The sequence below is a fragment of the Gallus gallus genome, chromosome 9 (assembly GCF_016699485.2).
Source record: "Gallus gallus isolate bGalGal1 chromosome 9, bGalGal1.mat.broiler.GRCg7b, whole genome shotgun sequence".
Taxonomy (NCBI): domain Eukaryota; kingdom Metazoa; phylum Chordata; class Aves; order Galliformes; family Phasianidae; genus Gallus; species Gallus gallus.
This window is the reverse complement of record NC_052540.1, coordinates 10,129,997-10,144,245: the sequence shown is the minus strand read 5'-3', so window position 1 is coordinate 10,144,245 and position 14,249 is coordinate 10,129,997. Positions and strand designations below refer to the sequence as shown.

Here is a 14,249-nt window from a genome sequence, read left to right as displayed (position 1 = left end):
GTAAAGCGTGGAGAAGTACCTGTATCTTTCAGTAAAAAGAGAAATAAATTGTTTTATATATATACTTAAATGCAAAAATAAGTGGAATTTTTTTCTGCTTTTCAAGTTTTTGTTTTTCTAGTTGTTGTAATTTATTGCTTTAATTTAATAGTTTTTTGTGACTTTTCAGATCCAACTAACATTAGAAATGTTCTTTGCAATATTTCTGTAACTATTAGGGATACAGTACGAGACTTCTTACATGAAATATATTTTCTGCCTGACCTTCCAGAACTAAAAGAAATTCAAGTTGTCCTTCAGGAGTATCGAAAGGTATAGCCTCTTTTGTTTCTTTGTTTCTAGTGCCTCAGGTGAATTCAAGTGGAGTAAGAAAAATGTTTTTAAACTCCTGTTAAGCAAGAATAGTATTTATTTGCCACCACAACAAAACAGAACTTGTCTATCAGAGGAATGTTTTATAGCTTCTCTGAATTCCAACTTTGCATCTTTTTGAGATAAAGAAATTTATAAGGTTAAAAAAAAAAAAAAGGTTGTTGACTATGGAAATGAATTTGTTGCAAAACTCATTACTTTTAATTTCATCCCACATCCCTATTCTCTTATGAAGTAACCAAGCCTGTTTATTTTTGTTATTACTTGGTAGTCCATCCCTTGTGCTTACCTTCTGAAGGCAAGCTAAAGTGACTGGAAGTAGCAAGTATTTAGTAGAAATGTTTTTTGTTTTTATGTGCAAACATAGGCAAAAAAAAAAAATTAGGAAAGCAGTGGTATATGGGTATAGCTGAGAATGTAGGTAGAAGAATAGATGTTTGTATGTCTCCTTTCTCGTGTTCTTTGAGATGCTACTTAACTGTGTTCCTATTAGATTTGACTTGAATTTCTTATGTCATGTCTTGTTTAGGAATCCTCCAAGAGCACTGACTTGCAGACGACGTTGCAACTGTCCATGAGAGCTATTCAGCATGAGAATGTGGATGTTCGTATCCATGCACTTACCAGCCTGAAAGAAACATTATATAGAAATCAGGTACTAAAACCCTCTTTAGTTAATTTCCAAGTGTACTCAAAGGAGCATCTGGACCATCAACTTCGATGTTACTGTGTGTTTTCATGAGCTGTGTTATTCTCCTAAATTTATTAATCTAGATGTTACTTAACATGAAAGGCAGAAGGGATTCTTTTCCATCATTTCACCATATAACAGGACTTTCAAATCCTTCTTTATATGATGCTGATTTAGCAAGGATATTGGTATATTTCTTATGTAAGATGTCAATTTCCTCAGTTCATTTTGAGAGTTTGTTCTTTGTTAGAACGTGTATAGCTTTTGCATCAAAAGCAAGAATTTTTATGAGATTATAATATCTTAAAGTAGGTTGTATGTGACCACCTTACACCGTTCATTCTTTTTCTTTCTTATTTCTTTGCCTTTCATCAATAAAAGCTTTAATCTGGAGATGTGCAAAATGCAAAGACATTGCTTTACAAATCTATATGTTTATCATTGGGTTATAGTTATGAAAATAACAATGTTTGAATGACAAACCTAACATCATGGACAAATAAAATCTGACATGAGAGATGATCAACATTGTTGTATAAACATGCTTTTTTTTTTTTTTCCCCTCCTTAAACTTCCTAGGAAAAATTGGTGAAGTATGTAACAGACAGTGAAACTGTGGAGCCAGTCATCTCTCAGTTGGTAACTGTACTTCTAATTGGCTGTCAGGATGCAAATTCTCATGCCCGACTGCTCTGTGGGGAATGTTTAGGTGAACTGGGAGCCATAGACCCCGGCAGGCTGGATTTTTCAACAAGTGAAACTCAAGGAAAAGATTTTACATTTGTGGTAAGAAGTGTTTCTGTAGTATTTTGTTTAGTATTAAATGTTTGTGGGATTTCATTTGTTTATTTATTTTAAGTGTGTGGGAGTAGGAAACCTCTTAGCTTTAGGCTCTTAGAAAATCTCTGCCTGCTTTGTCATCTAAACCAGCTTAGAAACAGACTTCAAAGTGACTATCTGGAGATTAAAGATACAGCTATTACTTTGTTGTAATAAAATTGGCTTTGTGTTTGTGATTGAGGCTGGTGTGGAGGATCCAAATTTTGCATATGGATTATTGATGGAACTGACTAGAGCATTTCTTGCTTACGCTGACAATGTTCGTGCTCAGGATTCGGCAGCATATGCCATTCAGGTAAGATACAATGTTAGATCTTGATTTATCTTCACAAATTACTTCCTATCACACTGAACACAGAATTATGCAATTTTAAATAGGTACATTTTTGAAGTATGTGTTTAAATATATGAAATGTCATTGTAACAACAATTGTACAATTTCTAAGTGAAATTTCAAACAACAATGTATCAACAGTCATCCAAATTTGGATGGCAGTTTTGCAGTTATAAAATTTTTGACTTCAACTTTGACTTCTGTGTGTATACCAGTTCTCTTTATTACTTCGGTCATTAAATATTTTTACTCATTTGTGTAAACTATGTCTTTACAGGAGTTATTGTCTATCTATGACTGTAGAGAGACAAACAGTGACTGCCCAGGCTCCAGGCTGTGGAGGAGATTTCCTGAGCACGTGCAGGAAATCTTGGAACCTCACTTAAATACACGGTATAGGACAACTCATGCAATTTCTTTACATAGCAGTTGTAAAACCATTTGTTTTCTTCCAAGCAGAAATCAGTTTTAAGACTGATTTCAACAACACTTTCAAGTATACTTTAAAGTTCTGGTAGCATGTTAGGTTGTTTCATTTCTACCATCTAGATGTTCTAGAATAAAAACATGTTGACTACTGAAAGTGTTGATTTTTTTTTCTTCAAAATTCAGAAGAGGAAATCTTAGGATTCCAGCTGAGGAACTTCATGATGAACTGTATGCTGTTGTTGTTTGTTTGTTTGTTTGTTTTTTACTATATATGTATTTATTGAAATTAAATAGGTCTTTTAAAATTACAGGTACAAGAGTTATCAAAAGGCTATAGATTGGTCAAAGATGAAGAAGCCTATTTACCTAAGCAAATTAGGTGACAATTTTGCAGAATGGTCAGCAACTTGGGCAGGTTACCTTATAACAAAGGTAGGAGAATAAGTCTGCTTTATATATTGGTATATACAAAACACAACATTTTAACCTAACTTCAGTTTCTGAAAGTAAGAGATGAGTGAGAGAAATATCCATTTTGTCTGGAGGCCTTTCACAGTACCTAATACAAGCTTCTTGCATCATCCCAGTAGAGATGCACCTTTCCTTCCCTAGCACTGCTGCTTACTGGACAGACTTAATGCATAGTGTGAAAGCCAGAATTCTAGGAATTTTGTCCAGTCCTTTGTATAGTTGAAGGCACTAAGAAATGCCTCTGAAAAGTGTCTGAAATGCTTCTGGAGAACCTTGAGTTACTCTGAAAGATTTCTTTCCCTTCCTAACAGCTCACTAGTCCCAGCACAGAGAAAACTAATTATTGGTCTCTGTTGCTTTTTCTCCTTTGCAACATCTAAGTGGCCCACTGTAGTTCAGTATCTAAACCGATCTCTTTCTATTTTGAACCTACATTGATTGTCTTTATAACTTCATAATTTTTTTATGCTGTAAGTGCAGAAGAGAGGCTCAAAGCAGTAATTTAGACTCTTAACCTAAAGCTTTTTTTCACCAATGCAAGCTCTCATTGGTGTAGAGGAAAAGGAGCAGTGGAACATGCAGCCAATACTTGCCTGTTTTTTGTAGTATCAGCAATTCATACATGCAGTGACAGCAATCTGGCATCTCTGTTGCAGGTTTAAGTCTGATGAATCTTTTGTTGGAGACTAGTATCTTAGTATCTTAAATTCTGTTTCATCAAATAATTTTGTTATTATCAACAAATAGAAACCTATTAATTATTTAGACATTTGTAATTATGTTTTTCTTGGAAATACTGTTTGTTCTGTAGGTACGACATGATCTTGCCAGAAAAGTTTTTGATTGCTGCAGTATTATGATGAAGAATGACTATAAAGTTACAATTTATCTGCTACCACACATCCTTGTCTATGTTTTGTTGGGATGCAGTCAGGAGGATCAACAAGAGGTACGATGTATCACTTGTTCTTAATGAGAGCTTTCAGGAACTGTTCTTTTCAAAAACTGATCAGCTCTGTAGAATTATGGTAGACCTCCATGAACAAATTATATAGGTATCAAACAATTTTTTATTTATTTATTTTTTACCTCTGTATTCCATACGTTTCTTTGTTTCTTGTGGCTATTTCAGCGGGGCTTAGGAGAAGAGCTACTATGTCCTTAATTATGATTGCAGTAATACCAGGAGCTGGAGTAGTACAAAGAGGAACATAGTGCACTGAAACAAAGGAATGGATTGAACCTGTATGCTTCTGAGAATATAGGCCCGTAATGCTTTCTCTTTGAAAGATTCTGGGTGTGTAGAAGTATTTAATTAGGAATGTAGTAATCTTTCTTGTATGAATGAGTAAATCAGTAATAAGTGTCAGTTATGTATGTTAACTCATCATTTACTGACTGAAATGATCAGGAAGCAGGTCTTCCAGCATGTTATGTACTTAAAGAAAGTACATCTGTAATGTAGTTAAGGTAGTCAATAGTTGAGTCAATTATCGTTTGACTTGTACTTGCAGCAGAATTGCAGTAGCATTCATTGTGTTTTGAAACCTAAAATTCCAGTGATCGTGACATTTTCTGAATCCAAAGGTTTTACTTTTCAAAGAATTTATCATTATGCAGAATCTTCTGATGGCTGCTTCTTGGTTTGTCATTTCTTTCTTCTTAAGGTCACAAGACTAAGAGTTTATAAATAAAACCAAAATTATTACAATATGCAATTAAATTATTTAGTGCTTTCATTTAATTTAATGTTAATTGCAGTTTCCTACTATTTTCATGTCTCTATGGTGCTTCTGTCTTTTATCGTGTTATTGCCTGTGTAGGTTTACATGGAGATTATGGCTGTCCTGAAGCATGATGACCAGTGTAGTAGGAGACTTCAAGACAGTGCATCTGATCTAAGTCAGCTGAGCACACAGACAGTGTTCTCCATGCTTGATCATCTAACTCAGTGGGCTAGACATAAGTTTCAGATGCTCATTGCTGAGAAAAATACTAGCAAGTCTAGCAAAGACAGAAGTGATCTAAAAAGTAAGTGATGCTTATTTTGTTTATTGTAGTATTTACATTCTTCAAATAAACTTCTAGATGTTGCATTTCACATCATGACAATGTGAGAATGCAATTTTACTATAGTGTTACTCTCCTTTATGATTTTTTTGTACTGTCATACTGTGATTTCCTCACAGCCATGTAATCTTATTGTTTTGAGTATCTATTTTAAGAAACATTGAAATTATAAAATGAAGTGTTAATTTTTTGGTAGCTTTCTAAATGTTCTGTTTCATTTACTGTGTACTGTTCTGCAAGGAAGCTCAGCAGTATTGTTTTAATGAATTTACTATTGACAGAAAAATGCGTTTAAATTAATCAGTTTATCTCACTGAATTTTGAAATGGATTAAGTAAATGCTGATGCATGAGGTAGTTCTTACAAATGGAACCTTGCTGACTGACTTGTAAAAACAATTTCATTTTGTAGCTTCAAGTGAGGACTATGGAGAATATCAGAATGTGACACGCTTTTTAGACCTGATACCTCAAGATACGCTCGCTGTGGCTTCTTTTCGCTCTAAGGCTTACACAAGGGCTGTGATGCATTTTGAGTCATTCATCACAGAGAAGAAACAAAATATTCAGGAGCATCTTGGATTTCTGCAGGTTCTGTAGTTCCTTTGAGTGTTTGTTTTATTCTAGAATAAAAAATAGATATACAGATGAATGAAATGTCAGATTATTCTTTGAAATGGGAAGAAGAAAAGATGTACCCCTGCTCTTGCTGTTGAATGCAAGTTTATTTGTGATCTTTCAGCAGTATGTATCATTTGCCCTTGCTTGGCGTTCTTCCTTTGTGTGAAAAGGAAGGAGGAAATCTAGAAGATGGTACAATCTTGAAAACAGTTTATTTTTTTATTATTATTGTTATTGAATGCATAGCTTTTATTCCTTTGAGTTAACCCTATGCCTTTTGTCAAAGAAAGCATAGTCAGGTGTAAAAATAACAGCCACAAAAAAAATGAAAGAAGGCTTAAGTGGCTTATTGTGAAGAAAAGAGAGAGCTAATACTAAAGTTGTTCAAAAGGATGCCAACTCTTCTTAAGAAATACTTTAACTTGTGATAAACTTGTTGTCATTTATATTCCACAGTGACTTTTCGAATTTGCAGAACTGTTAAGTATGATGTTTATCCACCATCAATAATCCGCAGCTTCATATATAATTTTAGACTGTAATAATAGGATACATCTTTTGCTGTGTTTTTTTTTTAATTTTTTTTCTTATTAAAGTATGAGATTGTGATTGTTGCAGTATGCTTAACAGAAGTAGGGCTCATCTTTGGAATTTAAAAAAAAAAAGCAAAACAGAAAAGTATATCAAAATTGATGTTTACAGTGAAAACTTCAAGCCTAGGGCTCCTGCAGAGTAGTTTACCTTCTGTTTTCAATAAGATGTGTGATTCTGAACATGTCATATGCGAAATACCTTCTTGTTGTCTAAGCACTTGTTTTTGATGTCCATTTCCAACTCTCTTTTTGAATAAAGAAGTTGTATGCTGCTATGCACGAGCCAGATGGAGTAGCTGGAGTGAGTGCAATCCGGAAAGCAGAACCATCTCTCAAAGAACAAATCCTCGAACATGAAAGTATTGGCTTGTTAAGAGATGCCACAGCCTGTTACGATAGGGCTATCCAACTAGAACCTGATCAGGTAAACAGATGACAAATTAATATATTTATATAATCTTCCACAATACAGTGATTAACTAATACATACAGAGACAAGAATATCTCTTAAGTGTGTTCTTTAGAATGTTTAAGTAAAATATGACTGTAAGAGTTTTCTGTGACAGTTGCTGAGTGATGTATTACTATTTGGAAGTGTCTTAACAACTGAAACAAATCTCTTATTGGGTTCATTCTGTAATTTGCTGGCTTTGGTTAATAGTTGATGAATGTTTGTCCAGATATGTTTCTTTTCCCATTTCTAGATTATTCATTACCATGGTGTAGTGAAGTCGATGTTAGGCCTTGGTCAGTTATCTACTGTAATTACTCAAGTGAATGGAGTACTTGCAAACAGGTAATATAAGCATTTAATACAATGTTTAATTGAATAATACAAATTTCTTGTATTAATTCTACTTATTACTGGTCATCTTCATGCATTATCCAGCATTTAAGATTTATCAGTAGATAAATCTTTGAATGTGAAGCTAGATAACATTAAGTACTTTGTCTATAAATTGCTTATTTTAAGACTTTCACAGATGTTAGTACATTATCTGAGCTGTGTAGCATTGAGATGTACTTTAAAGAACAGAATCCTCTATTTCTAAATGTCTTGTTACTTGTTCCATAGCTATTCCATAGTCTAATAGGAGAACTAATTGTGAAGATAGTAATTTTTAAAATGTACCATAGAAGTTAAGTACACTACCTGGAAATTGAATTTGTGAGATGCTGTTGTATAGTTTTTATTTTTTCATCAATGCATTTCCTTTGGTTTTCTTGAATTTTATTTAAAGTAAATTTTCCTTCGCTTCTTTTGAAGCATAACAGAATTCATGTAAGAAATGCTTACTATATTTTTTTTAATATAAAATAGAAATAATGCATAGGGGAGAAGTGAAAGTTAGTTCTCTTGTTTTCTTTGAATAGGTCTGAATGGATTTCTGAATTGAACACATATAGAGTTGAAGCAGCCTGGAAACTGTCACAGTGGGATTTACTGGAGAATTATTTGGCTTCAGGTAAGTTATATCAAAATAAGAATATTCTCTTGCATTTCTGAGGAAGCGTATATGTTAGCCTAATTTGAAATCAAGGAGCAGCTATTGCAGTTGTTCAATTGTGGATTTTACTGGGAGGAGGGTTGGTCCTGACTGTCTTCCAGATTTTGTGAATTTATTTGATTGTGAACTGTATGGTCTGTGAGTAGGAATTTGAAGTGAGCAGAAGACCAAATTTCTTACGAGTTTATTTGGGGGTGCAGTTGTGGGGTGAAATTACTGAATGTTTTTGAAATTTATTTATTTTTTTCTGAGAAAAGGTTACTGTGAATATTTTCGAGTAGTATGGTAATGCAAACCAGCGTGTTCAGGTTAAGATGCTAAAGATGCAGAGTTTTAAGAGGCTTTTTTCTCCACAAAGATGTCAAGTCCTCTGCTTGGAGTGTCAGATTAGGACACTTATTATTATCAGCCAAGAAGAAGAATGAAGTTGCCTTTTATGAAACACTCAAGGTTGTTCGAGCAGAACAGATTGTGCCCCTTTCAGCAGCGAGCTTTGAAAGAGGATCCTATCAGCGAGGATATGAACACATTATCAGGTTTCTGCTTTCCGTAATATATCACTACTTTCAGTGTTAGAAATAACAATCAAATTTATGGTACCGATACATATTAACTGTCATTCTTTTGCATGCTCAGCCAATTGGCAACCTCTGATTAACTGGGAATTTATTTTTTTTTCCCCATTTAAAAAAAAAAAAAAAAAGCTTTCACAAAAAAATATATTGGCTTGAGTCTTTAAAAATCAGTAATCAAGTTTGCATAAACATTGGGTTATTAAAAAATCATCATTGCATTGCAGTCTTGGCATAGTACATATAAGCCAGTAGCTACCATGGGCCTAACTTCATTAACTTAAGAGCATAGTTCTTGATATATACAATGGTGTAAAAGTGTTCAGAAAATAACTTTAAGAATTGAAAACCCATCCCTCTTAAGTAGCTTTTAATCAATTTTGAAGTAAGTAGAATTTTTTATTAAATTAGTATTTATTGAATATTTATAATTAAAAAAAAAATTCCTTTGCACTGTAGATGCCTCTTTATGGCAGGACCTTGTATGGAACAAGTCAATTAACATAATTTTAGACAGAAAGTAGCAAAACCTATGTAAAACTTGTGTATGTGTGTGTATTTGTGTGTACATACATGTGTACGTATATGTATAAGCCATCTTCAATGACTTGTTTTTATTTTACTACCACAGGTTGCATATGCTCTGTGAGTTGGAACATAGTATTGGACCAATGTTTCAGCAACTAGATGGTGAACATGGCAGAGATTCCCTGAATTGGTGTGCTCGTATTGAAATGACCCAGAATTCTTACAGAGCAAAAGAACCTATTTTAGCACTAAGAAGGGCTTTGCTTAGTCTTAGTAAAAGGTAAAAGCATGACTGTTTCTTGTCTCTTTGTGTTGCATTCTCAGTCAGGTTTTGGCTTGTATGCATTGCAGAACAGAGAAGATAAAACTGTGAAAATTTACCTTGTAGACAAAAGCAGACGTCCTCTTATGCTTGCATTCAACGTGTAAGAAAGAGTGTTTTGTGTAGAAAAGATAAAAGATAGGAAGAGGGGAAAAAAAAAAAAGAAAGAAAAAGAAGTAAAACGTTAAAAGAAAGATTTCAAACAGTTGCTGTATAGTACGTAGCTCATCACCAAATTGGATTTGTTTCAATACACTGTGACATGGTAAAGCTACCTTTGTGACTAAAATTGTTCATTTTCTACAAAAATGTCTTGGCAGCCAGGATTACAGTGAGCTTGTTGGTCAGTGCTGGCTCCAGAGTGCTAGAGTTGCAAGAAAAGCTGGTCATCATCAGACTGCATATAATGCTCTTCTGAATGCTGGGGAATCTACACTCTCAGAACTTTATATAGAAAGAGCAAAGTGGCTCTGGTCCAAGGTAAACAAAATAAGAACTGAATTTACTTTCTTACATGCAAGTAAATAATTTTTAATTGTGTAGGGGAAAAAAAAAAGGCACATGATCTGTCTGTGTAAGATGAAATACATCAGCTGGGACTGTCAACTTGTTCTGATTGCAGTTGAGCCTTGGAAGTTTTTGGCATCCAACTGCTCGTCAATTTTTTTCTTTATTCATGGATTTTTCTGGCAGCTGGATATGAAACAGTTGGATTGCCTGCTTCTGTCAATGCAACCCAGAGGAATTAAATTGTAATAGTAGATCACTTTCAATTTCTATCATTTTTGCTAATTAGAGAGAGGCAGAAATGGGAGCAATTATGGTGCTAGAGCTAACAGGACAATGATGCAGAGATAAGGAGATGTAAGGAGCATTTGAAGACGATAACATCCAGTCACCACATGCAGAATGTTCTAGAGCACTCAAGAACACAATTTTACCTTAGTAACAACTGTAAGCTGTTTTATATAGTTTAATTAAGATAGATGTAAAATGTTTTCCTCTTTCCATTAGGGTGAGGTTCACCAAGCACTTATTGTTCTCCAGAAGGGAGTGGAGTTATGTTTCCCTGAGAATAAAGCACCATGCGATACCAAAAATCAGCTCATCCATGGTCGGGCAACGCTGCTGGTTGGTAGATTTATGGAGGAAACTGCTAACTTTGAAAGTAATGCAGTTATGAAAAAGTATAAGGTAATTCCATATGCTCAGTGTTAACAAGGCAGTAGTTTTTAGTAACGTGTCTTTTATCATTATGCTTCTGATTATGTCGACCAAACAGCATTACTGGGAGGAAGTGGTATATCAATGTGTAAATCTTGTGAAGATTTAACTGTTGAATTAACTCAAGTAAAAAACATCAGTCTGGGGAAATCTACAATTCCAAAGTAAGGGAGCTAGGGAAACCTAGTATAACTCTATATTGGTGAAAAATAAATAAAATACTGAAGCTTGTGGTGGATTGTTTTTGTTTTTTTTTTTTTAATGCAAATAAAAATGAGAACTTGCAGACTGCTCTAAAAAGGCAGTGTAATTCTTCATTGTTATGGCTGTCTTTGGTAGTGACATAGAACTGTTCTTTGCTGAACTGTATAAAAACAGTAATGCTTAGCATTCTCTACACTGGTATATTGGCTTGGGAAACTAGTGCTGGGGAATGGATGTTTCACTTGTTGTTTTTGTTCTTATTTATGCCATGCAACTCTGGTGTTTCACTTTTTCAAAACCTTAACGAAGCAGTGTTTAGTTGATCAGGAATATGATTTTTTTTCTTTGTATTTTAGTTGAGGAATCTTAAATCATCACGGCTTATATCACTTTGCTGTCTCTTAGTCCAAAAGGTGCTTTAAGAATAGGTTTCTAGTTTGCACAGGTATTGGTCCCAATTCTGGATTCACAATTAAATTTTTCTGCACAATTAATACTTCTCTGCACATACTTTGCACAAAAGTAACTAATACAAGAATTTTGTTTCTCTGACAAGTAACTCTTTTTTGTTACAGGATGTCACACTTTTGTTGCCAGAATGGGAAGATGGACACTTCTATCTTGCTAAGTACTATGACAAATTAATGCCAATGGTAACTGACAATAAGATGGAAAAACAAGGAGATCTGATTAGATACATAGTTCATCATTTTGGAAGGTTAGACTACAGAAAGATGACGATTATATCTAAAAAGTGTTTTTGGGAATATATTCTTGCAGCAGCTCAGACTGACTCCTAACGTTATGCAGCAGTGGAAAAAAAAGCCCTACATACGTGATTAAATAAACAATTTTTTTTGCCTTCTCATTAAGCAATTGTTGTTTTAATATGTTGGATTGTAAGTTAAATATTTCATCTGGAGTTTTGATTAATGTAAAACATAACCTGTATGTATTAGTAGGCTTTTAGTTGTTGCACATGCATTAAAATCCTTAACATGAATTTGTACTCCAGAATGGAATGTATAACAACGAAGGATATAATATTTTTATTGCTTCTAGTATTTATCACTAACATATTGTGACTTCAACATGTAATTATAGGTCTCTACAGTATGGAAACCAGTTCATCTATCAGTCAATGCCAAGAATGCTATCTTTATGGCTGGACTTTGGAGCAAAAGCATACGAGTGTGATAAAGGTAGAACATGTTTTTTTTCCACATTGTATTTCCTGTATCATGCTCTTATATATATGATAGAAAGAGCAGTGAAGTATATTTCTGATGGGCCAGCTATCAGAAAATCGCATCTTCTACGTATACAGTCTGACGACTGTGACTCGGTCACATCAGCATTAGACCTCACTTCTCAAAATGTTGATTCAAGCTAAACTGAACTATCTATTAACCAAACGTATAGCTTTTGTAGATTCATTTGCATGTAATAAAGGGTGAAAATCTTTCAAAAAGTTATTGAGTGTTAACAAAAGCATGTCAAGCACGAAAGAATCCAAAAGAACCGTTAGTAGTTTAGCTTCAAGACTACTTGCCCATGCAATTCTTTATAGTGTTTGACTGGGTATTTATGGTTTTTTATTGCATTTTTAAAATGGAGTATTTTTGAACAGTAGTTAATGGTATGTGTTGCTTTTACAATTCCAAAGTCTTCCTTCTGCTGTTTAAGTCTTCTCTACAAAGATCTGTTTAGAAATATTTCAAAGATAAATATAAAAAGGGGGGAAATTCTAATATTAGAACATGTTATATTCTTTTGAGGTGTGGCTTTGTTTTATTTTAAGGGTGGAGAGCTTTTCCAGTGTTGTTTGTTCTATTTTTCTGTTGTCTGTGCTTGTTTGTTTTGTTTTCATCCGTGCCTCCTGTTATGCTGGTTAATGAAATGGCGTATGTATTATATTACTGTCTGATCTGTTAAAAATAACTTCATAGTAGGATTTTTTTTTGTTCTTCCTTTTTTTTCCTTACGAAAATTACTAATAAAATCTGTTTCTGTATGCTTGACTTAAATGACTTGATATTTCAGGTGACAAAAGTGATGATATCTTCCTGTCTTGTGTTTTTCAGCAAGTCGTTCGGAACGCGTTCAAATGAAAAATGATTTGGCTAAAATAAATAAAGTGATTACAGAGCACACAAATCAGCTAGCGCCTTATCAGTTTCTGACAGCTTTTTCTCAGTTAATCTCCCGAATCTGCCATTCTCATGATGAAGTTTTTGCTGTTCTGATGGTGATTGTTGCTAAGGTGTTTTTAGCCTACCCACAGCAAGCAATGTGGATGATGACTGCTGTGTCCAAGGTGCCCTGATAAGTAAAGCTACGCCTTTATTAACTTAAATCAAATTGAGTGTTTTAACTGCTGCAATATAGCTTCATGGAATAGGTCGTCACGCTGTCATAGCACGAGGTTTTATTACAGTCTAAATTTCAGAAGTTTCACATTAAATCTAGCCAGTAAGAATTGCTGGGCTTGCATCCTGAACTGGATGATTTATTCTGGAAGAAAATTTGAATAACAAAAAGCTGATGAATTGGGTGCTTATGGAAAACAGATTTTGTTGTTTTTAAATTGAAATAGTGCTTCCAGTTTTATAATCAAATAGTCACTCCTCTATTTTGATAAAAATGAAGTAAATATATTGCTTATTTCTAAAATGTGCTTGGCAATAGAGTAATTTAAAAGCAATTTAGAAGGCATAGAGCTTTCTGTTTCTGTTAGGCTAGTTAAATAATATTCAGGATATGTTCATATTCTTGAATATTGTAGTCTTTGTGAGTCTCCAGGGAATGGTTTGAGAAGAGGACGTGAGTGTGCATGCGCACATAGAGTATTTTACTTGAGTACTTGCAAGTTCAGGCACAAGATTTCAGATAGAGAACTTTCTCTTGAAGGTATTCAATATGACAAGCAGTGAGTAGAGGAAATATTACTGTTATTGCTAGAATTTTTGTTCTTTTAGGACTCTTTAATTGATTGTTTCATAAAATTTAACTTCACTCTTTCTTTTTCAGTCCTCATACCCTATGCGTGTCAATAGATGCAAGGAAATCCTAAATAAAGCTATCAACATGAAGGAGTCCTTAGGAAAATTTATTGGAGATGCAACACGCCTTACGGATAAGCTGTTAGAACTATGCAACAAACCGGTACTAAAAATTAGTAAATTAAGGCATCTAATAGAATTATTCACAAATGTTTCACAGAAGCTTCTTCCGATCGCTGGCATTAACCAGTACATCACATTAGAGTAATTTCTGTTATGTTGTAGCCACTTGTAAAAGATTTGGGGAATTTTTCTTAAAAATATTTTTATAGTAGCAAATAGTTCTAAATGAGCATCCTTTAAGTACATAGCAATACCTTTCATAGTGTGTGGGCTTCTCATTATTTCGTCCTTTTTTTATATGATTCTATCCATTAACTCCTGGAGTGTTACTATAAATATAAGCTGG

General features: G+C 34.0%; 1 protein-coding gene across 1 annotated transcript in view; it reads left to right on the top strand.

Moving 5' to 3' along the window:
• ATR (ATR serine/threonine kinase) overlaps positions 1-14,249 on the top strand; it is a 36,024-nt gene that overhangs the window by 15,896 nt on the left and 5,879 nt on the right. The window contains exons 20-39 of the mRNA XM_015276960.4: positions 219-312; positions 902-1,027; positions 1,643-1,849; positions 2,085-2,198; positions 2,515-2,630; positions 2,978-3,098; positions 3,949-4,086; positions 4,961-5,168; positions 5,619-5,797; positions 6,680-6,844; positions 7,125-7,216; positions 7,795-7,886; positions 8,287-8,464; positions 9,132-9,308; positions 9,671-9,830; positions 10,365-10,544; positions 11,354-11,496; positions 11,883-11,980; positions 12,863-13,095; positions 13,809-13,943. Of these exons, the coding sequence (XP_015132446.2) occupies positions 219-312; positions 902-1,027; positions 1,643-1,849; positions 2,085-2,198; positions 2,515-2,630; positions 2,978-3,098; positions 3,949-4,086; positions 4,961-5,168; positions 5,619-5,797; positions 6,680-6,844; positions 7,125-7,216; positions 7,795-7,886; positions 8,287-8,464; positions 9,132-9,308; positions 9,671-9,830; positions 10,365-10,544; positions 11,354-11,496; positions 11,883-11,980; positions 12,863-13,095; positions 13,809-13,943 (2,956 nt within the window). The remainder of the gene's footprint in view (positions 1-218; positions 313-901; positions 1,028-1,642; positions 1,850-2,084; positions 2,199-2,514; positions 2,631-2,977; positions 3,099-3,948; positions 4,087-4,960; positions 5,169-5,618; positions 5,798-6,679; positions 6,845-7,124; positions 7,217-7,794; positions 7,887-8,286; positions 8,465-9,131; positions 9,309-9,670; positions 9,831-10,364; positions 10,545-11,353; positions 11,497-11,882; positions 11,981-12,862; positions 13,096-13,808; positions 13,944-14,249) is intronic.